Consider the following 24,450-nt stretch of genomic DNA (forward strand, 5'->3'; position numbering starts at 1 on the left):
TTCTTGCATTGCAGTGAGGTCAAGGGAAAAAAACAAACACTGTGAAAAAGGTGACTGAGCTTATCAAGGAGATCCTTGGAGAAAAGGGAGGAACAAGTGTGAAGGATTTGTCTGGGCATTTTGGCTGTGAAAGGAATGAGAGAAAAAGGGAAACAGCTTGGAAAGGGATAAAGATTACCTCCACCCTCACCGCCCCCCCCCCCCAACTCCCCAGATAGGCGAGTTCCATTCAGTCTGAAAGCAGAAAGGAGGAACCTAGTGCAAAGGAGGGGAAGAAGATCTGGACGGAGGTGAGATGAAGCCAGCAGGCCAAGGGTTGGCAACTTAGAAGGGAAAAAGAGGCTCCTGTTCCTCCAGGTACTTGACAACAGTTCACAAAATTGATGGTGCAGACAGAAATACTTTGAGAAGAGTGGCAGAGGATGCTGGAGCTGAATGTTTTTTTTATCTTCTCAGTGATACTGCAATCAGGGCCATCTGTCAAGAAAGAGAAAGTTAAATGGGTTAGGTGGGGAGGAGAAAGGAGATATATAACAGCAGTCTGGGGCTGCCCTTGAGAATCACCAAGAAATGAATGGAAGGATTGGGGACTACACCAACCTGATTGCATTTTAGGTTGCCATCCCAGATTTACACCTGGGAACTGACAATAGTAACAACCACCACCACCATTTATCATGTGGCTATTGCCTGCTTACTACAAGTGTTTTGATCTATTATCTCAATTTCCCAAGAATCCAATTATTTGCAAGTTATAAAAAAAGGAAATTGAAACACAAAAATATTTCACCTTAATTAAACAAACAAACAAACAAAAAATCCCTACTACGTTGCCAGGCACTATTCCTGGGCCAGGAAAAAGACAGGCAAGCCTTGCCTTTATAGAGATTTACTGGAGAGGTGCAGGAGAAAAGTAAACGGATAAATGAACCAGATCATTTAAACTTTTAATAAATGGGGTGAAAATACGAAAACTGGGGATACATTTGATAGCATAATAAATATGATTAAGATGATACAGCCACGGAGGAGTGTGGGAAGGTAGAGGTTTTATTAGTGGTCAGGGAGAGGGCCCTCCTCAGGGGACAAGTGAGCTGAGAACTTCAGGATGAGAAAGGTGTACGGTCAAAGGAAAGGGTAAATGCAGAGGCTCTGAAGCAATTTACTAACATGGCTTTTGGAGGAAAGGTAACGTTTGCGCCACTGAAGCTTAGTGAACAAGGGGATACAGGCCAAGGTTGGAGGCACCACGGCAAGTCCGGGGAAGAATGTATGCAGAGGAGGTAACTCAATCTGTATCGATGGAATAAGGCGCCCGACAGCGGGAGCCAGGCTGTGGAGCCACTCTCCCACGAGAGTTTCCACCGCGGGAAGCTGCCTGTCCGCGCGGTGGGGAGGTTACCGGTCCGGAGAGGTCCCAGGCCTTGGGGCCATGGGGTTGAGGCCCGCGGGGGGTGGGGAGTGTGACCTCCCCGCGGCGCCAGCGTCCGGGCTTCACCGTTGGTCGCGCCGGGCCCTTCCCGGCGCCGGCCCGCGCGGCTAGCAAGCAGCTCTCCTCCCCCGCCCTCCAGCATCACCTCCGCCTGGAATTGTCGTCAGTGACTCCCGCCCGCAGCACCACCCGCCCCGCCCGGCTCGGTTTTTCGTCCGGGGCGGCGAGTCCAGCCTTCAAAACTTCGGAATGACAGTGCTCCCAGGAGTAATGGGGAGATGACACAAATTATGACCTGGGCGAACTCCTACAGGAAACAGACCTTTTCATCTCTGTCTTATTTTCCCTCATGGCTTTCCAGAAACAACTCGGTTCCAGTATGTACTCCAAAGTCACCCCCTCCAACAGCGAGACTATTGGTTTGGCCCCTAGACCCGGATTGGCTGAAGGTTTACGCCTCGGTCAGGGATTGGAGGACGTTTGTCCCTTAGGTATACTCCGCGCCCATTGGTTCTTTTTCCCCGTTTCTGGGCGGAGTGGTTAGGGACGGTTTCCACCCTCTTGTTTACGGAGAGCGTAGTTGTAGCGCTCGGCAAGCTCCGGGGCTGTCTCCAAAGTTCCTTATTTAGCTCCTTGGACCAATTGGGTTCTTGCTCCACCCTCGCCCTCTCCCTTGCACGCTTATCCGCGTGGTACTGCCCACACCTTTAGAGCGGCGGCGCGAGCGGACGCCCGTCGCGTTCCTCCGCCCGCGCTCTCCAGGCTGCCCCCCCCTCTAGTGTGCGCTTGGTACGGCCCGCGCCGCCTCTCTCCCTTGCTGGGGTGGCTGCCCCCCCCCCTCGGGTCGGCGGCGCTTGGTGCCGCCCGGGAGAACCAGGTCATCGGTCGGTTTCCGTGAAAACAAAAACAATCGGCGGCGCCGCTGCGGGCAGCCGAACGCTGCGAGTGAGGACCAGGGTCGCGGGGCCGGGTGGGGAGAGCAAGCGGGAGCGGCGGCGAAGCTCCCGGGGGCCGTGGGGGGGGGGCATGGGGCAGGCGGGCACTGGCTGCGCGGGGCTCCCCCGGCGCCGCGGCTAGCGCGCCCGCTGCCTCGGCCGCTTCAGCCGCCCGCGCCGCCCGCCTGGGGGACGAAGAGCAGGACGCGGCCTCGGCCGGGCCCGGGCCGAACGGCTGCGGATACCCGGGCGCCGGGGAGCCTGGCGCCGCCGCCGCCTCCGGGATGGATCAGTGCGTGACGGTGGAGCGCGAGCTGGAGAAGGTGCTGCACAAGTTCTCGGGCTATGGGCAGCTGTGCGAGCGCGGCCTGGAGGAGCTCATCGACTACACTGGCGGCCTCAAGCACGAGATCCTGCAGAGCCACGGTAGGGCGGCCCGGGTGGGCGCTCGGGGCAGGGCCCGGCCCCTCGGGCCCCGGCGGGCCAGCAGGGGTGTCCTCTGGAGGGCCGGGTCCCCGCCTCCCCCCGAAGCGCGGAGACCCCCTCCTCCTCAGCCCTCTTGTGACTTTTCCTCCTGTTTCCCTCGAACCTGCCGCGACCTCGTTGTCAATTGAGAGTGAGCGCGATCCACCCGGAAACCCATCCCCGAACCGCGAGTTCCAGCCGGGTTAAACGCGTGGGTGGCCAGTCCGTGGCACCTGCAAACTGCCGCCCTCCGGAGGTGGGCGCCCCTCACCCCGCCCGGCGCTCTCGGGTTGTCCCCGCGGGCTGAAGGTGCGCTAATTACGTTGGACCCAAGGGTCTGGGTGATAAGAGGGTCAGTGCAGGAAGCCCCTTTTTCCTCTTCTCATGCCCCAGATCCTTGACCCAGGGACTTACTTTCCAAGTCTTTTTTTTTTTTTTTTCTTTTCTTTTCTTTCTTTCTTTTAAAATTAGAAAGTCGAGTGTTATTCTTAGCTGCGGGTTAACAGAACAGCCGCTGCTGCAACTTCATGATTTGACTGCTGTGTGGAAGGAAGCAGCTCTTCAACTCCGCAGCAGCACAGACCTGATTCCTAGGAAGCTAGCTGAATCGAGCTGTTCAGCTCTCCTAGTGTAGCATGAGGAAGAACAGGCAACTTTCCTGAAGAAAATTGTGGCACGCGTTGTTAGTTACTTGCCTTACCTGGTCAGATTTTTGCTTGTTTTCCCTTTAGAAAACAGATTTTCTATAGAAGGTGTTTTACCTAGATTATTTTGTTATTGCTCTAGGACCTGGGGGCAGATACTTGGCCGAAGTTAGCTTTGGAAGCTGATTGAGAAGGGTTTTTGGTTTTGTTTTTTTTTTAATAACATCGAAGGTCTGGTACCTTTAATTGCAGTATTCATAGAGGTGATTTCTTCTGACCAAAAAATGATTTTATTTAATGTACTTATTCAAGAGTTTGGGGCAGTGTTCTCAGCTAGGTTGAACAGAAATTTATGGAACGGAAAGTTTGGTATTTGGGGTGAAATGCAGGACTTTGGCAGGTGACGTGAAGGCAGGGGCACCACCTGAGCTTCTCCTTCCTTCTGTGCCCTTCTTTCATGACTCCTTTCAGTTGAGAGCAAGTGCTAGCCCATGGTAAGGGAGTCCATAACATCCCATTCTGGACATGGCAGTCACTTTGGAACTCTGGGGAAGGAGCAAGCCTGCAACCATAGTGGGAATAGGAGTTAAAATATTAATACGGAAACATAAGCAGACCTAGATGGCTGCCTGTAAAGGGGGAAGTGGAGGTGGGAGTTGAGTGCGAATCCTGGGAAGGCTCTGGTGAATTTGGTTGTGGGACAAAGCGGAAGGGCTAAGGAGGATGGAGGCAAGGGCTTAATGTTTACTGGTGGCTAAAGATGCATAGTTAGAATCTGAGGGGAAAGTGAGGTCCAATACAGATCTCTGGTGTATCACTGCTACAGAGGAGAGTGAAGGAAGTCATGTAGACTGGAGGGAGGAAAGACTCCAGGGTCTAACCACACCTTGAACTCTTGGAGAGTGGAGGGCCATGGAGGAGCCAGCAGAAACAGAAAAGGGTAGGAGCTTAGAAAAAGAGAAGTTGGTCAGCTGGTATTGGGCTGTTGGGAGTCAGTGACCCTCTGTGCTTGGAGCTTCATAGAGTTAAAATAAACTAGATTAGTGGGAGCTAAGAAAACTGTGTAAACTGAAGTGTAGGGAAGCCTAAAGCTGTTTAAGTAAAGCGGTGGGAGGTGTGTGTGTGTGTGTGTGTGTGTGTGTGTGCCCTTGTGTGTCCACCTGCTTGTCCATCCGTTCCAGGGAATCTATGTCTTGTTAAAGGCTGAAAGGAAGAGAATGAGTCAAGGGTCTAGACTTGGAGAGGTGGAAGGAGCATTTCCTTTTTAGGGACCAGGTCAGGATTGAGGGGATGGATAGGCAGAATTTGAGAGAGAAGATGAAAAGTGAAATACTTTCCCATAAGAGAGGGGGGGGGATATTAATTGAAGGGGATGTGGTCGCAAGCCTCATTTTAGGGAATTTGGGACCCATCCTGGACGGATAAGATAATTGCCAGAAATTGCTGGAGCAGGAGTTTGTTTTAGACAAATTGTTTTTGCTTGGTATCAGCTAACTTTGCAAGGAATATATGTGGTCTGAGGGTATTAGCCACAGATTGTGCCATGCTATTCAAACAGTCTGACTTGGTGAATTGCCTGTGTTCCACTTTCAACCTATTTTTTACTGTCTTGTCTACCAAATTGCAGTTTGATATTGCAATTCTTTAATTTTCTTGAATTCTTTATTAATAGGATCAGGTGACTAAAGGCAGTTATGAAACATAAAAGAAAAAATAAATACTGCAAGTGCCAGGTCTAGTTTCCAAAACAGAATGGTTTTTCTTATGGTGTTCTTAGGTGTGAAGGCAAACATCATGCTTTGGTATCTGGGTTATGGTAATTTTCAAAGCAGATAATTTCTAATGTTCTTTGCTCAGGATGTGGTGGGTATTACATTTGTATCTTAAATATACCCTTTCTAAAGTTAGGTCTACTGAAATCTGAATTTAGAACTGCATTTTCAAGTGAATGTGCTTGTCTAGGCAATTGATCTTGTGGGCTCCTGTGACATGAGAGAGGGTCTCCAATTGGGACCATCTGTCAGGGCTTTGGATCTCACTCTCTGGGGTTATTGTGCTAATATTCTTGTAAGAATGTAATGTGCATAAAGTAGAATCTTGGGAACCATATGGGTTCCCCAACATGGCATCACACTGATGGAGAGTAACTGTCTGATTTGGAAGTATCTTTTTGGCTACAGTCAGGGGATCAGTATAGTTTTTGAGGGTGATTTACATTTTCTTGTGTTTAGATGTCTTTTTTCTAAAGTGAGCAAACCATACTAAATGAGAACAGTTAGGATAGTTTGCGGTGGGAACTGATCATGCATAAATGAAGTTTAGTTAGGAAGCCCATTGACAACTCTTGTCCACCCTCATCACTCTTATTCCAGATTGTGAGACTGCCCAGAGGGGGCTTGCCTGGCAGATGGCCTGGCAGTAGTCCTGCAGTGAGCCCTACAATCTCTTTTCATCTGCTCTAAATTGCCTCTCTATAGCCTAGAATTCTTTCATATAAACTTTCTTTAATTAACTGTTTCTTTTAAAATGCACTTTTCTTAATTCAGATACCTTTGGGAGAATAAGGTGAGGTGGATGGTCATTCACACCTGGAGGATTAGTTTGTGCTCTGCCATTTAATCCACTCCTCACCAAGTCCGGCCTGGGAGAAGGAAAAAAAAAATTTTTTTTTTAATTAATTTTTTAATGGGAATGTGAGGCCTGAGACCGAGGAGTAATTTCAGAGTATAAGGCCCTGACAGATAAGTGCAGGCTTCGACTGGGTCGTGGCCAGTGTTTTGGTGGTTGAGGGGCAACATAGCAGTAACAGAAGTGCGAAGAGGCAGTAAAGAATCACAGAGAATACTAAACAGAAGTTCTGCCGGAGCCTGATTCATTCCTTTTCCTGGAGACTGATCGACTGTAAAGGCTTTCTTCAGGCCCTAGAACTGCCTTGGAAACCTTAGGGTGGTAGATTGCAGGATGGGAGAGTGAGCCAGAGCCTGCAGAGTGAGGTATCTGAGGTAAAAGGGATTAGAGATGACTGTTCACAGCACATGAAAGGTCTGTGGAAAGGAATACCATTTTTTAGCGTCATTAGCCAGAAGTTCAAGGATTGTACCAAGCTCTGAGTCTTACCCTTACTTTATTTAAACTTCAGGTTTGCTTAATTTCCGTAACTCTTAAGAAAGAGGAGAGCACTGGTGTCATTTAGTTGTACCAGCTTTTCAGTGAGTTCCCCCGTATGCATGAGGTTTGAGCTAGTTTAGGATTCAGTATGGTTGATTCTGTTTGGTGATCATTCCTGGTGAGCCTTTGATCTTTGGGTAATGCACAAGTGGTTCTCAAACTTTACTCACACATACGCACTCTTTTTTTTTTCCCATCATGATTTCACTTAAATAGATTTAGCCTCATTGTAGGCACTAGTATTTGTGAAGTCATTGATTTGGTGTACTAGGTATAATAAACTATTAAAAGCAAATTCATAACTATTAAAACATTGTTTCACATACAGTTAAAGTCACCATTTGCATCAATGGTATGGAAACCATACTTTGGACAACCCTTAATTAACAGTATGGATAAATGTTGGTGATTTGACTTGTGATTATTTGTATGCTTTTTAGCAATTTTTTTCTTTTGGCAAATACATTTTGTTTCCCACTAGCACTTCTGTTCTGGAAGGGAGAGCAAAAAAGAACTATATATCATGTTTTGCTGGTATTCTGATTTCACATTTGGTGAGTAGAGAATGGACTGAAACAATAGGGTAGCATTTATGATGTGTCTGAAGTATATTTGGGAAAATTACTATCTTTGTAAGAGTCAAAAGTGTGTAGTATTTTAAAAAATTATTTCTAGGCTATTACAGAGAGCTATAATGTAGTTTCTGAAAATGAGTCTCAGTGAATTTTCTAAATTTTAATTTTATTTGAGTAGGTAGTACGTTCAAATGGTATAAATTCAAATAATAAAAAAGGATACTCACTAAAAAATCTCCTTCCTACTCTTTCTTATTTCTGGACCACCTAGTCTTCTATCTCATACAAAGATGCTAGCTTGCTTCCAGGAAAATTTTTAAGAAAATTCAGGGAAATGGTAATTTGTCACTATTCCTTTTTACTTTGAGGTACGGAACATGTAGTTCTACTTACTGTGATTTAAGCTTAGTATTATTGCAGTTTGCAAGCTGGTAAAGACAACTTAATTTGTAGGAGTGATCAATACATGTATTTGTTAGCTTCTAAAACTCCTTGTGTGTGTGTGAGAGAGAGAGACAGACAGAGAGAGAGAGGGAGAGGAATAGGGAGAGGGAGAGAGGGAGGGAGGGAGAGAGGTATGACTCCTAGTAGTAAAACTCATTTAAACCATAATCGTCCATCTTTCTCTCTTTGGTGATTCAAAGAATATTTAGTTACTAGTTGCAGAACTGCTTCCAGTTTTTAAAATTTGAAGGTAATAAATGAGAAGGTAAGTAGGCAATTAAGCATGAAAGGAAAAGCAAATTATGGTGGTCATGTTTTTCACTAATTTCTATGGTATGGTTTGTATCAGCAGACAGAACACAGATTCAGGGCCACATGGTAGGTATAACTTTTCATTCTAGAATTTGAGTTGTATATATTGAAAAGTATGCTTATTTATGCACGTAAATTCTCTGTGCTTTTTAGAGCCTCCCAGGGTCGAATGTGTTATGTTGAATGAATTGTTAAAGGATCAGAGTTTGGTAGAGGAATAGTTTACTTATTCAGTCTCACTCTTTGGTGTACTTGGAGTAAGCTACGGTATCTGGTCTCTCATTTGTCAACTGAAGTTTTTGCTAAATATTAACAAGATTGAGAGAATAAGAACTTTAAATTTTGAATTGAATAAAATTTGATATCTACATTTAACATCTAGTGTGGAAAGTAGCAGATAAGTAGGTCAGAAAAGTTAGGGTGGATAACAGTAGTCATTGTTCAAATACTCTAAGAGAAGAATAGAGCAGTTAAGGAAGGCACTACTTGGGCTGTTTTAGATGGTGAGAAGAATAGGTTCGTGTGGGCATTTCCAGTTAGGTTTAGAAGCAGATTTAACTTTGTCAGCCATTCCTTTCCAGGCTCTTTTAGGAGATAATTCTTTGTTATTTGGCTCATTATTCATTCATTCAATACACCAGGAGACTAGTATATTACTCAGGATTCTTTTGATTGCAAGTGGCAATCAAATAGTTTTAATTAAAGTGGGCTTTGTTGACTCATGACTAAATAGGCTGAGGTAAGGCCAGCTGGCTCCAGGACCAGAGAAGATACCCATAAGGACTGGTCTTTTTCTCTTCCTCACTCACCTGTGCTTTCCATGGTTGGCTTCATTCTCAGAGGAGCTTTCTCTACACGGAAGTTAAAGGTGGCCAGTGGAGTTCATGTCATCCTTATCCTGCTAGTGATCCTAAAGACAGGAACATGCCTTTTTTCCCCTTGTATTTTCAAAAACAAAATTACCAGGGAGTGTCCGTATTGCCTTGGTAAGGGTCATAAACCTTTTCTTGAATCAGTAACAGGGGCCAGGGCATGGAGTCCATTGGCCACCTTGGGCTGTCTTTGCTTACCCTGTGTCCGGAGATGTACGGCCGTGTGATCATACAGAGGAGAGAGTTCTAAGAAGGAAAACTTGTATCCAGACAAAAGTGATAGATGGCTATTATAGTTGAGCAGCTAGCAAGTTAGACTAATAGCAATGTTCTTTGCAATGTTTTCTTGACTAGCCAAACCTTTATTTCTCAGCTTTTGTCTTGCCTCCTAACTGTAATGTTCAAACAGTTCAAATACTGAGTTGTTAGGACAACTTAATCTATAGATTAAAAAATATAATTTGGTTCATGTTACCTTTGGGAACTTACATGAAATTGCTTGTATGCTTGGCATAATAAAATCATTTTCCTAAGGTTATTTTATATCTTAAGTAGTTTCTAACCCTGGATAATAATATTTGTGAAGGAGAAGCTTGCTAATACTTCTGTGATACTATCATACTAGAGTATATAGAGAAATCTCCATTGTTTCCATGTCTTAGTCTCTTAGTTGTTAGGAAAGTGAAAATGCTGTTTTAGTAAACTATTCACTTAGGACATTGAAACTGACTTGTTTTTATTTGGGGCCCTGCTTCTTCATCTGTAAAATCTTTGAAAATGACCCTAAAATGCAGTATAGGGAGAATTCTAGAGGGTCCCGGACCTGCGCTGTGTATTGGAGCCCCATGGTACTCTGTGTAACCCCCAGAAGTTGATAGATACCAGGGACATGATGCTCTCTAGACTGGCATTTTTTGGAAAGCTCCAAGAGTTTGTAGAAGAGTGGCATAAACATCTGTCCTTTCTCTTGGATTAGATGCTCGTCTAATGCCACAAAGAACAGAGACTAGAATCTCCAGCAAGACCTGAAGCTTTTAGAAATAATAGTTTCGCCTTATTTGGGTTTGGTGATAGTATGGCTGAGCTCAGAGTGGTTCTTAGGTAGCCTTGTCCTGGGAGTCCATAAGACTGTATTGCAAAGTCTTTTAACACCTAACATTGAGCCTGAATGGTAATTTCTTCTCATTTTGGGGCACAGTGTCTGGCTGTGTGTTATCTTTGAAGAGTTTGCTCTATCTGTGGGATCTATATAGATTCAGTATCTTCTTATTGTTTTTTTTTTAACTTTTAAATTTCATTTAAATCCAGGTTAGCTAACACATGGTATAGTAATGAACTTATTAGTGATTATATGAAGGTATTCAAGAGGAGATAAGGAGTGATTTAAAAGAAGGATTATACATGGCTTTAGCCCTCTAGGAACTTGGAGGCTAGTTAGGGAGATAGAAGATGAGAAGATGAGTCTGCCACTTGGAGAGTAGACCGTGAAATATTGTCCTTGAGCTAGGGAGATCTGGGTTTGAGTCTTTGCCACTTTGCTGAGTGGTTTTATAATCTTACTTAACCTATTTCCTCTTCAGTAAACTGGTAAGTTACATTGCAAGAGTTACGGGAATTAAATAGTCAATAGGTATAAACTGGCTTTAAAATCTGTGAAACAAGGTGTATTTGTTATTTTTAAGATCAGTGCCCCCCCCCCCTTTTTTTTTTTTTAGGTCTGTGCCTTTAAGTAGTGTTAAGCACTGTCTTAATTAAGACATTTTGACTATTAGGTATCTTTTTTAACTGGTGTATGTTAGCTACCGTTCTGTGCCCAGTGGTCTGCCTGTAACACCATAAGGAATATTCAAAAGGTATAAGAAACAATCTTCAAGGAACTTTGGTTGGCTAATGAGACCAGACATGTACATTTGAGAGGGGAAAAGAAAGTTGTGGTCTTGGCACAGTATAACAGTGTTTCTGGTTGGTATAAACACTAGCAGTTCAGAGAAATGGGAGGAGAAGAAACCTTTAGAAAGAATGGCTAGGGGTGGGGGGTTGTTATTTCACTTGTTTCAGAGCACCTGGTCAATAGTTACTAATCGGCAATTATATATATATGTGGGACTAGGCTAACTCTTGTGGGGGTTAACAAAAGACAAGGAATCGTTCTCGTGCTCTAAGAACTTTCTGTCTAGTTAGGGAGATGACATTGGTGTGTTTTTAACAAACAGTGCCCTATAATGCAAGGCCATGTATATTGGCCAATGTTGATTGAGTGGTACTGGCAAGAAGGGGTGGGATTTGAAACCAAGTCTTCTAACCTGTCAAGTTTCAGTAACAGAGATTGAATGTGGATAGTAGGAAGGTAGGACAAAGTGCCAGGAGTGGAGGTTGGCAAGAAAAAAGATGCAGAAGAGTGAGAATACAAGAGGCATTCTGGGAACAAGGAAGGACCAGGGTGGGGAGAAATAGAATAAAGAATTAAAATTGGAATCAGAGTTTACAGACTCTTAGATACCAGGGAAAGTAGTGTAGTAGACTGAGAAGACCTTGAATGACTTGGGTGGGTGGTACATTTCGAACAGGGACTGGGCAGGGACTTGATCGGAGACCAATTAGCAGCATTTAGGTTGACTGGAGTTGGGAGTGCAGTTTGGCTACAGGCAAGATGACTAGTTAAGTGCCAACTTAGATCTGAGGAAAGAGAGACCTGTCTTTGGGTAGTGGTGGTAGAGATTGTAAAGGGACCCATGCATGGGATCTCCTGAGGGAAAGAATTGCCAGGACTCGGTGCATGGATGCAGTCTGGCAGAATGGGAGAGAAGGGTTGGAAAAATCAAAGGTTAATCTAAGGTTTGAGCATGAGTGAGAGGTAGACAGTTATGGAACTAAGAAGAAAATAGGAAGTTTATGAGAGAGAAAGGTGGAAATTTGAGTTTGATTTTTAAGTAAGAAGTTTCACATTTAAAGACTAAAAGAAACTTGATCTGGTTCAGTCATTCATTTCAGAGATAAATAAGGAGATGGTTAGAGATTAATTCTATTTTGAATTAGAAGGGAGTGAACAGGCTCTATAAAGTGGGACTGTCTCACAGACATTTCAAACCTGGTGCTTTGTGTCCTCTTTTTTTTTCGGTCATCTCTCTCAGTCTTGCCTCATTGTGTATTTTTGAAGTCTTCCCTTTCTTCCCTATGCCACTCATTTTGATCTACCTCTCTGCTCTAGGAGCACTATTAGTCTGTACCATGTGATTTCATTTTTTTTTTTTTTAATTTTTTTTTTCAACGTTTTTATTTATTTTTGGGACAGAGAGAGACAGAGCATGAACGGGGGAGGGGCAGAGAGAGAGGGAGACACAGAATCGGAAACAGGCTCCAGGCTCTGAGCCATCAGCCCAGAGCCTGACGCGGGCTCGAACTCACGGACCGCGAGATCGTGACCTGGCTGAAGTCGGACGCTTAACCGACTGCGCCACCCAGGCGCCCCTAATTTCATTTTTAAATATAAACTCCCCCCCTTCCCCCATGGTTGGTTTTGCAGCATACTAGGCCGCGATTTGCTGCACTGGATCAGAACACACCTGTCTGAACCTTTATTTTGTTCTGAAAGGTCAGGGTTGACCCCCAAAATACTGTACTTTGTAGATTTACCACCAATTAATATACTGAAAATTGTTTCCAGTGTATACTGCCCCTAGAAACAAAAAAGGGTGTGTTCTATTTGTGCCTTCCCCTTCCTCCTTTGAGTGAATCTCTGTGAGCAGCTGCTGGGCCTTAGGTGCTGAGGTAGCTCTTAAGAAGCCCCAAACTCCAATAGGCCACAATTTAGTTTGCTACTCACAGTATGAAACAGTCCTTTTATTGTTTTTTAAATACAAACCTAACCTTTTCAGGATTCCAGTTTTTCTATTTTAATATTTTACAAGTAGATTCATGTTCACCTTGCCAGTGACTTTTTTGTTTTGTTTTTAAATGCTTTATTTACTTATTTTGAGAGAGCGAGAGAGGGAGAGAGAGAATCCCAAGCAGGCTCTGTACTGTCAACACAGAGCCTGGCGCTGGGCTCCATCCCACAAACCGTGAGATCATGACTTGAGCTGAAATCAAAGAGGCCTTTAACCAACTGAGCCACCCAGATGGCCCTTTTCAGTGACTTCTTTAGAATCAATCTTAGACCATTTTATTCTTTCTCTTTTTATTCCCATCCTAAATTTCTTAATCTGTCTAAAGTACTTGATCTGTACCTTGAACACTACTGACATGGGTATTCTGCACTCAGAATTGACTCTGAATGTCATGGTTCTCCCTTTTGACTTTAGTGTTTTGTTGTTGTTGTTGTTGTTGTTGTTGTTGTTGCTGTTGTTTTCTGTTTTGTCTTTGTCTAGTCTCATTTTGTTTATTTTAAGGTATTAAGACTTTTAAAAATAAGAATGGTATAATGTAATGGGATAATGTAGCATTTTTTGCCCCCTTACAGCCTTCTTTTGACTTTTTTTTATTTTAATATTTTTTAAGGAACTAAACTAGAATGAATTCTGGGGTATAGCTCTATGAGGTCTGGGTTTTCATTTAGACACAGTTATGTTGACTAAATGGATTATGTTTGCTAAGTGGATTTCTTTGTATTTATATAAAAACTTGTGTGCCATTTTGCTTTCCAGTTAATTCCAAATTTAAGATCTCTGTCCATTTTATGAAGTGAAATTAACTTTTAATAATGCAAAGGAGGGGCGCCTGGGTGGCGCAGTCGGTTAAGCATCCGACTTCAGCCAGGTCACGATCTCGCGGTCCGTGAGTTCGAGCCCCGCGTCGGGCTCTGGGCTGATGGCTCAGAGCCTGGAGCCTGTTTCCGATTCTGTGTCTCCCTCTCTCTCTGCCCCTCCCCCGTTCATACTCTGTCTCTCTCTGTCCCAAAAATAAATAAATGTTGAAAAAAAAAAAAAATTAAAAAAAAAAAAAAATAATGCAAAGGAGCTCAAATGCAATATATATAATATTTATAAACTTGGATATTTAAATTTTTTTCTGCCTCCATGATATTCATAAGATTGTAAAGTCAAGTCTTCATGATTTCTGGGGAATGCTACTATTTGCTTCTATCAAAATATTGTAGTCCTAGGTGGTAAGGTTTTCAGCCGTTTTGAACATCTGAGTAATCATCATCATAGTAGTCACCTTCCTGTGTTGTGCCTCACCACTTTTTTATAGAATGCTCTTAATTATAGTCTCATGTGTTGGACTCTTAGGCAGCATGCACTGCATAGTGTAATTGACACCTTTAAGCTGCCTTTTACAGACCAAATTAGAACTTTTAATTTTCTGTCCATGAGCAGACATATCAAGCCACACCATTATAGTGCTGCCTACCAACAAGCTGTTTATCTTTCTTTAACAGTATGTGCAATTATTTGAGGGTTTTTTTTCCTCCTGATACCATAAAAATAAATGGCAAACAAATTGAAAATGTAAACACTGAGTAGGGATGAGAACATAGCTTTTAATCATCTTTGTCTTGATTGTATTAGATTAGCCAAAGTGATGAGTAAATCTTGTCACATAGTTGGACCTATGGTTGTCTTAAGCCATGTGATTAGTACTGAAGGGAAATAATTGAACAAATAAATGTAAAAAATGATAGACTGCATTGAAAAGTCATTTATAAAAACCAAGGTATAAAAAGGAATTTTATAATTTTTCCCTTTGTGGGAACAGGGCACTCTTAATTGTGTAAGTTTGTCCTGCCTTCCTACATTTTGACTTGGGGTGTACTTTTATAGGAACATGTATCTACTAAAGTTGAAATGTGTTTCATTTTATCGACACACCGTGGCATGATTTTGTTTTACAAACAAACTGGCTCAGACACAAGCCTGTTATTTTTTTTCCAAGTCTTTACGTACTTATTTAAGGTTTTTGAGGGGAGGGATTGGTCATTATCTGGAAAGGGGAAGGTGCTTACAACTGTGGGGACTCTATTCTATGAATGTGTTTTATTTGGAAATTTGTGTTTTGTGTGTGTGTGTGTGTGTGTGTGTGTGTGTGTGTGTTTATTTGGTATTTGGAAAATTTAAGCCATAATGCTATTGTGTAGTATGCACTAAACACCCTGGAAGGAAGTGGAAGGTGAGTGAGCTGCTGAGTGTGACACTGCCTGCAGTTTCAGAGGGAGTTAGTTCAGAGTATGTCATAGTGCCGGGAGTCTCCAGTGCTGGGCTTGAAAATTAGAATATGTAATACATAATTTTTAGGGGCCCTTGGCTGGCTAGGTCAGTAGAGCATGTGACTTTCGATCTTGGGGTCGTAAGATAGAGCCCCACGTTGGGCATGGAGCCTTCTTAAATAAAAAAAAAATTATTATTTTTCTATTCCTTTGGTAAATAGTTATTGGATGCCTAATATATGTCAGTTACCATGCTAAACACTGGAGATTAAGCAATCGAGTTTCCTGTCTTCAAGTAATTTCATGGGGGTGATAGACAAATATTTACAATTAAGTCTGAAACTCTGATAGGGAAGTACAGGATGCTATGGAAACAAACATTTTTCTAGTTTATTTCTGTGAAACTAATGGACATAAATCTTGAAATCGCTAGGCAGTAAATGAAGCCCAAGGCAGAGCTTGAAGTCATAGCTGTGCTCTATTAAAAAAAATGGTTTAGGAGTTCACTCAGATATGTTTAATTTAGTTTGTCTGATTTTGGAAGAGACTATGATTATTCTAGTTTCTGAGAATATCATTCTATTGTATTGAAAGACCAACCATGTGTGTTGGTTCTTTGCTTGGATTTAAAATCTCTTATGGATGTACCAATTATTTTATCTATTGAATTAAATGATAAAAGTAATTTTAGGGGTGCTTTGGTGGCTCAGTCAGTTGAGCATTTGACTCTTGATTTTGGCTCAGGTCCTGATTCTAGGATTGTGGTATTGAGCCCTGAGTTGGACTCCACACTGAGCATGGAACCTGCTTAAGATTCTTTCTCTCCCCTGCTTTCTCTTGCTCTAAAATTAAAAAAAAAAAAAAAAAAAAAAAAATTGTAAAAAGTACTTTTGTGGTACAGCCACTTTGGAAGACAGCTTGGCAATTTCTTACAAAAGTAAACACTACTCTTACTATGAAATGCAGCAATCGTGCACCTTGGTATTTGCCCAAAGGAGTTGAAAACATGTCCATACAAAAACCTTCACAGACTGTTTATAGTAGGTTTTAATTCATAACTGCCCAAACTTGGAAGCAGCCAAGATGTTCTTTAGTTAGGTGAATGGCTAAAGTGCAGTACATGCAGATAATGTAATATTATTCATTGCTGAGAAGAAAGGATCAAGCCATGAAAAGACATGGAAGAACCTTAAAAATGCATATTACCAGATGAAAAACCAATCTGAAAATGCTACATGCTATGTAATTCCAACTATCTAACCTTCTGAGGAAGGGAAACCTACGGAAGGAGACAAAAGAATTAGCGCTTGCCAGGGGTGGGGTGGAGGAGAGAGATGAAGAGGCAGAGCACAGAGGATTTTTAGGGCAGTAAAAATACTCTGCATGATACCATAGTGAGGGATATATGCTCTTACACATTTGTCAAAACCCGTAGGTGCAACACCAAGGGTGAACTCTACAGTAACTGTGGACTTTGGGTGATAATGATGTGTCGGTGTAGGTTCATCCTTGGTTTAAAAATAAAGTACGTTTCAGGTGGGGGATGTTGATAAAGGGAGAGGCTGTGCATGCATAGGGGCAAGGTGAAAATGGGGAATCTCTGTATCTCCTTCTCAACTTTGTTGTAAACCTAAAACTGCTCTAAAAAAAACAGTCTTAAAAAAATACTTTTGTTCACTGTAAGTAATGAGCACTGCCTCAGAACTATTTCTTTTATGCTTGTGCATGGGGCTTGAGTCCAAAGAGGTTTACTGCATGGAAAGACAGTTGGCACAGGACGTCATTCTGGGTAAAAAGTGACCCTTGCAGTGGCCAGTCAGGGTTCTAACATATACTTTCACATCCAGTTTAGTTAGGGTAAAGATGGTTGTCACAGTAATCCTCCCACTTAATTTCTAGGAACTAAATCCAATTAGACTTCTTTCACAGAAAGGTTCTCCTAGAAGCAGGTTTCGTTTTAAGACAGAGAAATCAGAAGAACATTAGAACTCTCCCTTTAGGACTTAGAGGTTTGGTCTCAGTCAATTTGATTATTATAGTGATTTCTAAACCTGTTTTTACCTTTGGCTGCTTTCCACTAAATCCATTTGAAAATGCATTAGTGGAATCTTTCTCTTTGAACAGGGCTTTCCCAGGGTTCTCTTTCAGATTATTCCATTGTACTTTTCCTACACTTCCAAATACATTGTAGAAATTATTTTTCCTTGGGGCATACTGAAAACTCTCAGTGTTTATTAATTGACCTTATGCTACTAGTGTCTGTCATTTATAAACTTGAAAAACAAAAAGTGGAGGGTCTTGTAGATGGTAAAGGAAAAAAAGAGATGACAAAGGCACCAAACTTCAGACATTTAAATTGCTGAGATTGGAAAATGATGGATTTCAAGATTGGGGCTTGGAAGTTCAATTGGTAAATTCCAGATGACCTCTATCCTCTGCTTTGGTCTTTGCCATTTTGTTCTTTAACCTTTTGTTTACTTTGCTGTCTACTGAGTGTAGGAAAAAAAAAATACGATAGAATGGATAGGACTTACAGCTTGCATTTTTAAGATTTTTAAAATTGAAAAATAGTTCACATACCATAAAAGTCACCCTTTTAAAGGGTATGATTCACTCACTGCCTTTCAGTATGTTCAGAGATGTGCACCCATTACCGTTATCTAATCCCAGAACATTTTCATCACTCCGAAAAGAAACCTCATACTTATTAACAGTCATTCTTCATTCTACTCTTCCCCAGCCTCTGGCCCCCATGAATCTACTTCTGTCCATGGATTTGGAGATTTCATATAAATAGAACCACACAATGTATGGCCTTTTGTGTCTGGCTTATTTCAGTTAACACAGTGTTTTTGAAGTTCATCCGTGTTGTAGTATGTATTAGTGCTCCATTCCTTATGGGTAAGTAATATTCCATTTTATGGACATGCCCCACTTATCTATTCATCATTTGGACATTTGGATTGATTCCACTTCTTGGTTAGTATGAATAATGCTGCTGTGAATGTTCATGTACAAACTTATGTGTGGACCTCTGTGTTCATTTCTCTTGGGTATGTACCTCAGAGTGGAATTCCTGGATCATACTGTAACTCTTTTAACTTTCTGAGGAACTGTCAAACTGTTTTTTTCAGTGCTGCACCATTTTACAGCCACCAGCAATATATGAGGGTTCTAAATTTTCCCATCCTCCCCAACGCTTCTTGTTGTCCATCTTTTTCATCATAGCTATCCCAGTGGGAGTGAAGTAGTTTCTCATTGTAGTTTTGATTTGCATTTTTCTTTTGACTAATGATGTTGAGCATCTTTTCCTGTTTTTATGGTTGTTTGTCTTATTCTCTCTGGGAAGAAAATGTCTATTAAAATTCTTTGCCCACTTTTAAATTGGGTTATTTGTCTTGTAGGGTTCTAACAGTTCTTTATATATTCTGGATACTAGGCCCGTATCTGACATATGACTTGTAAATGTTTTTTCCCATTCTGTGGATTATCTTTTCACTTTCTTGGTAGTATTTGGAGCACAAGAGTTTTTAGTTTTGGTAAAGGCCAACTGAACAAATGAAGGAATTAAGTAATTAATTTATCTGTCTGGTTTTTTTTGTTGTTGTTGTTGCTTGTGCTTTTGGTATAATGTCTAAGAAGCCATTGCTCAATCCAAGGTCGAGAATGCTCTTATTCTCTTCTAGGTATTTGATAGTTTTGGCTTTTATATTTAGATCTTCATTCCATTTTGAGTTAATTTTTGTATATGGTATGATTCTTTTGCATGTCTAGTTATTCCAGCACCATTTGTTGAATATGGCATTCTTTTTAACTGTTTTTTTCTCTCTGCCCTCAATCCAAATACTTACATTAATAGCGCATGAAACTGCAAGACAATAGGATAAGACTGGAATACACAGTTAACAATAAGAATCTGTCTTCCCTTCAGGACTTGTATCTAATTGAGATGGATGATGGGATTATACATAAAATTGTTGAGTGGGATATGATTCAGTGCCAGAGGAATGGTGGAGAGAACAGAATTCATTAGGAATTGAGAAGACTGAGTGAAACGGTGAACAGAGAGATTTATAGAGGAGATGAAGCTATTGACATTAGGTAAGGTTTAGATACAGAAATGGCCGCAGTAGAGCTACTGAAGCAGTTAGATTCTTTTGGCTCAAGGTATGTATGGAATACCTTTTAGACAGATTTTGAAATTTTCCTGAATTTCCAGGTCTTCTCTTAGCTTAAATTATGTTATTAGATGTTGGAAGCACCTGATACCTACTTCGTATAATTGTAAATAGAGATCAGGGCAATTTATTTTGGCCACATCATACTGGATTGCTTACCTTATGGACACTATTTTCTGTCTGCTTATCGTTTTTACTTCTCTCGGTGGTTGTCACTGAACCAAACATATTCCCTTCTTCATAGTGCCTAGAAGTCCCTAGGTTTGGTTTCTTCCCTCCCTCCCTCTTTCCCCTTCCCTTTCCTTTCCTTTCCCTTCCCCCTTCCTTCTTCCCCCTTCCCCCTTCCCCCTTATCCTTTCCCCCTTCCCCCTTATCCCTTTCCTTTAATTTTGAGAGAGACAGGGACAGAGAGAATCCCAACCAGGCTCTGAACCATCAGCATAGGATCATGACCTGAGCCAAAATCAAGAGTCAGACACTCAACCAACTAAGCCGTGCAGATGCCCCTTCTAGGTTTCTTTTCTTGAAACTTGAGAGAAACTGTTCTTGTCATGGTCACTGATAACTTCCACATTATAAATCCAGTGGTCACCTCTTAGTCCACATCTTACTTAACATAGCAGAGCATTTAATACACTTGGTTACTTCTTCCTCCTTGACACATTTTCTTTACTTGGCTTCCCCAGCACCATACTTGATTTTTCTCCTACGTCACAGTGTTTCAGTTAGTCTCCTTTTCCAGTTCGACTTTATCGTGGTCTTATAAACTTGGAGTTTCCAGGACTCTCGTCTTTTACTACTTCTTTGTGTCTGTACTCATTCTTTTGATGATTTCATTGATTTAGCCTCATGGCTTTAAGTATCATCTACATGCCAGTGACTCACAAGTTTATATATCCAGCCCTGTTTTTGCTCTTGAACTCCAAGTTTGTATGTCTAACTCCTCCTCGTGTGCACTGAGGTGACTACTCACATAGGAAATTTAACAAGCTGAAACTGAACTCTATCTCTTCTTCCTCTCATACCTGCTCAGCTTTTCATCTATATTATTCTAATTGAAGACAACTCCATCTTTCCAGTTGACTTAAGCTAAAAAGTTTAGAGTCATCTGTAAGTCCTTTTCTTTCCTCATACTTAAGTCAGGAAATCCTGTTGGCTTTATCATCAAAATATATCCAGAATCCAGCCACTTCTCACCACCTCCATGTCTAACACCCTGGGCTGAGCCGCTGTCCTGTCATCTAGATTGCTGCCACAGCCTCCTAACTACTCTTCCTGCTTCTGTTCTTCTACTCCTGTCCTGAGCCAGAATGGCCATACTAAAATGTGTCAGTTTTTGTACCTGCTCTGTTCAAAACCTTGCAGTGGATATCCGTTTCACTCAAAATAAAGTCTAAGAAGCCTTTTATAATGCCAAAAAGGCCCTGCAAGATCAGGACCCAGTAATCTTTTAAACATTTTCTCCTCTTTTTCTTTGCCAGACATCTACTTTAGCCACACTGGCTTCTTTGCTGTTCCTTGAATAATCCAGGATATTTCTGTAAGGGCTTTTGCTCCCTCTGCCTGGAATGCTTTCCCCTGAAGGAGAGGTAAAAGAATTGTTCCTCTAACCTTGTGAGTTCTTGGCTGAGACCCCTGTAATAAAAGGCAGATTAACAAGAGAAAAACAGTATATTAACATATATACCTCATGTATACGTGGGAGGTTCCCAGAGAAAAATGAGCAAGTCTAAAAGGTGGCTTAGAGTTCAGGAAAGGTGTGGGGAGACCAGTTTATCGGGAAAAGCACAGTAAGAGTAAAGTTTGTTATTCAGATATAAATCTGAGCCTTCTTCATTGATAGGTTTCTTATGATTTAGTGCCATTCTTCTTTTCGAGGTATAGAGAGGGAGACATTCTTACTGATGGAGATTTCTAAATGTAAATTTCCCTTACAAAAGGGTAACTTTTACTGTTTTCAGAGTTTTTCCTGCATCTGATGTTTCTCACAATAATACGCTCAAAGTAATCCTTATGCCAAAGAAGCTAATTTTAGGGTGGCAGATATGCTGCCCTTCAACCCCCACAGTAGCCCCAAGGCTGGTTTCCTCATTTCTTTCAAGTATTTACTCAGATACCACTTTCTCAGTGAGGCCTATAATGTCCACTCTGTTTAAGATTGTGATTGTTCAGCTCAAATGCACTCCCCATCTCTTCTACACAACTTTTTCTCCCCCAGTAGCATATATTATCTTTTGTCATATGTATATAATTGATACTTTGTGTTGTTTATCTTGCTCACGAGAAGGTACGTTTTAAGGCAGCCTAGGTACTTGATGGTGGTACTTGATGGTTTTGCGTCACTGCTATACCTGTCACATAATGAGTTCTCTATAAATATTTGTTGAATAAATGAACATCCTAGGACTACTGTAGTTTTGGGGTTGTTCTTGTTCGGATTCTTGGGCCCCATCCCAGAGCTCTTGAATTAGAAACTGGGGGTGGGGGTGGGGGGGTCAACTCTTTTGTTTTAACTAGACCTTCAGGTGATTCTGATGTAAATTACAGTTTAAGAATCACTGTTATAGTGAGTAGGGGTTTAGAAGCCAGGCCTGTTACTCACAGGTGGGGATATGTAGATAGATGAGGTAATTGACAACATGACTCAATTTGTTCTCTCTTCCTCCCATCTTCTTTTCCTCCCTTTTTCCTGAGAAGGTAGCACTGGGAAAGAGGATTTAAATTCTAGTAACTTTCCGTTGATTTGTCATGTGTATCAAGGTCCCCAAGACCACCTTTAGATTCCAGTGATCACTAGGAAGACACATAGGACTCAGCATGTAGTCACACTCATGGCTAAGATTTATTATGTAGCAAGAGGGTACAAAGCAAAATCAACCAAGGGAAAAGGCTCATGGGGCAAAGTCCAGAGGAAACCAGGAGAAAATTTCCAAGAGTCCTCTCTCAGTGTAGTGTCACACAGGCAGGGCACATTTAATTCCTCTGACATCAAATTGTAGCAAGTTTGAAGTGTTGTCTACCAGGGAAGCTCTCTAGAGAGGTAGTGCTCAGGGTGTTTATTGGGGGCTGGTCATACAGGCACTCTCTGCCTTAGCAGATAGCGTAATTCTAGACTCCCATAAGGAAAGCAGGAATTCATCATAAACCACATTGTATACACTTTAGGGCACAGTAAGCCTCTGTTATCAGGTAGGGTGGTGGGAACCCTTATAAGAATGGCTCACTGTGCCTTATACATGGGGATATGGTAACTTTTTCTGCTATGTTCATGCTTTTCAACATGGTATCCAAAGAAGTTTGTTGGGTTTTTTTCTATCTTTCATATAGAATATAAAGCATTTGGACTAAATAATCTCTTCAGGAAATTTAGTAACGATGAAACTGTTTTGAGAATAATTTGAACAGTTTACTTTAAGTGGATTGAATAACTGAGTTTATTCACTTAGACATATTTTTTGAAAAATGCCTTGGCAGTATTATTCACAGTCTGTGCTATTTTGGTAATTACGAAAGTGGTTTATTTCCTAGTAAAGTTTTCTTATTTATTTCAAAAAATAAATTAAGATAGCTTTCTTAGCATTCACTTGAAAAATGTTATCTGTGAGTGTGACCATCTGCTTCAAAGCAGATATTTGTTTTTCTTCACTTTTCTTCCAACTCTCATGTTCTAAAGGGCCCATTTGAAATTTGCTGTCTTTTGGGTTTGCTTTCATGAGTAACCAATCTTCCTTCTTTCTTTTCTTTCTTTCTTTCATTTTTATAGGCCAAGATGCTGAATTATCAGGGACACTTTCACTTGTTTTGACACAGTGCTGTAAAAGAATAAAGGATACTGTTCAAAAATTGGCCTCAGACCACAAAGACATCCACAGCAGTGTTTCTCGGGTTGGAAAAGCCATTGATAAGGTATGGTGTTGAAGGAAGTGTTTGAGATTTTTAAAAAGCATCCTTCATCTCCTGTCACTGCTTTGATAACATTTGCTTTCTCCAATTATTTTATGCTTGCTTTTAACAACTTCTGCAGATCTGGTTTTATTATGTTATTCTTAAAGTTTTCTGTTGATATTTAAAAAAAGAAAAAGAAAAATACAGCAAACCTTGTTACAGCCTTGTTGTTTATCCATTTGCTTGTATGATTGCAGTTCCTAGTATCATGATGAGTAAATTTACAAAGAAATTTTAGCTACTATGAGGGAGTGTGTTTACAGGGGTAACTTTTCCTACTTCCTGAGTAGTTCCTTGGCTGTGTCTCTCTTATGGGGCAATTAGAATAACACCCTTGCATCCGTCTCCCCTGCATCATCCTAACTGTTGTCTTCCTGTGGACATGCTAGCTGCTTTTCTCCAGTGTTGTGTTCTGTGTGAGTGAGTGGGTTGGTTGCTAGCTGGCAGGGCCAGTCATTTCTGTTGGGTGATTGTTCCAGTGACATCTCTTGAATCTTCCTTATAAGCAGTTATTTTTAGCACTGGACCGCTTTTGCCTTTGGAGTTCATAGTCCTAGTGGGGCCTAAGAGAAGAGGTATAAGGTTACTATGTGATACCCCTGACTACATCAGCCATTGAGTTTGTAACTGGTTATGGACGTTTTTGTTGACCCATTGTAAACTTCTGGGAAGGTAGGAAGAACTTTTGGGAAGAGCTTTTTGTAGCAAAAGCAGTCCTATGAGTTGCTTAGTTTGTATATAAGAGAGCTAATAGCTATGATGTGGATGGAAACTCATGGAATCCGGAGAGTGGCTTTGTCTAACTCATGGGTAAACCTAGCTGTTAGAAATTACCCTATAAAGCAGTAGTATTGAAGGGCTAGACAAGGCAGCCTAAGGCAGAACTATATGCTTCTAAGGAGATAGATCTCTTTAACTTGTAGGTACAGTGTGGCAGGACTGTGTGTGGCAGAGGCTCTCGGGATTGTTTGGGTAGCTGTGGTTTACAGAAGTGTTAGCGACCTTTCAGAGAGCTTTTGCCACTATCGTAGTGCTGAGGGCTTCAACTCAGCAAATGAGGCCAGAGAAGTAGTGTTGGCAGCAGCCCCATTTTGGGTTAGTGATGGCATTTGCTAGCAAAGGCTGGGAAGGCAGTGAGTATTCTCTGAAATAGCTTTGAGGTTGTGATGCCTATTTGGTGACTCCAAGTGAGTGAACACAGCATTGGAAGTGGCTTTGGCATTAGACTTTTTGGGGGCTATGGGATGGGAAGTCTTCAGTTGGCCTGTACTGGCTTAAGTACTTACTGGAATGGTGATGGGGCCTTTAGAGAGAATCTTAAATCACTGTGGGTGAGGA

The 24,450-nt window shown here is 41.6% G+C and overlaps 1 protein-coding gene across 6 annotated transcripts in view; it reads left to right on the top strand.

The window, feature by feature from the left end:
• Positions 1-2,012: 2,012 nt before the first annotated feature.
• Positions 2,013-24,450, top strand: part of RMND5A (required for meiotic nuclear division 5 homolog A) — a 69,213-nt gene continuing 46,775 nt past the window's right edge. For 3 of the 6 annotated variants that reach the window (XM_045446772.1, XM_045446770.1, XM_045446771.1), the window contains exons 1-2: positions 2,013-2,793; positions 22,931-23,073. In XM_045446772.1, the coding sequence (XP_045302728.1) occupies positions 2,652-2,793; positions 22,931-23,073 (285 nt within the window). In that variant the 5' untranslated portion in view covers positions 2,013-2,651. The remainder of the gene's footprint in view (positions 2,794-22,930; positions 23,074-24,450) is intronic. The other 3 variants (XM_045446774.1, XM_045446773.1, XM_045446775.1) reach the window with 3 other exon arrangements.

Source organism: Leopardus geoffroyi, chromosome A3 (assembly GCF_018350155.1).
Source record: "Leopardus geoffroyi isolate Oge1 chromosome A3, O.geoffroyi_Oge1_pat1.0, whole genome shotgun sequence".
Taxonomy (NCBI): Eukaryota; Metazoa; Chordata; class Mammalia; order Carnivora; family Felidae; genus Leopardus; species Leopardus geoffroyi.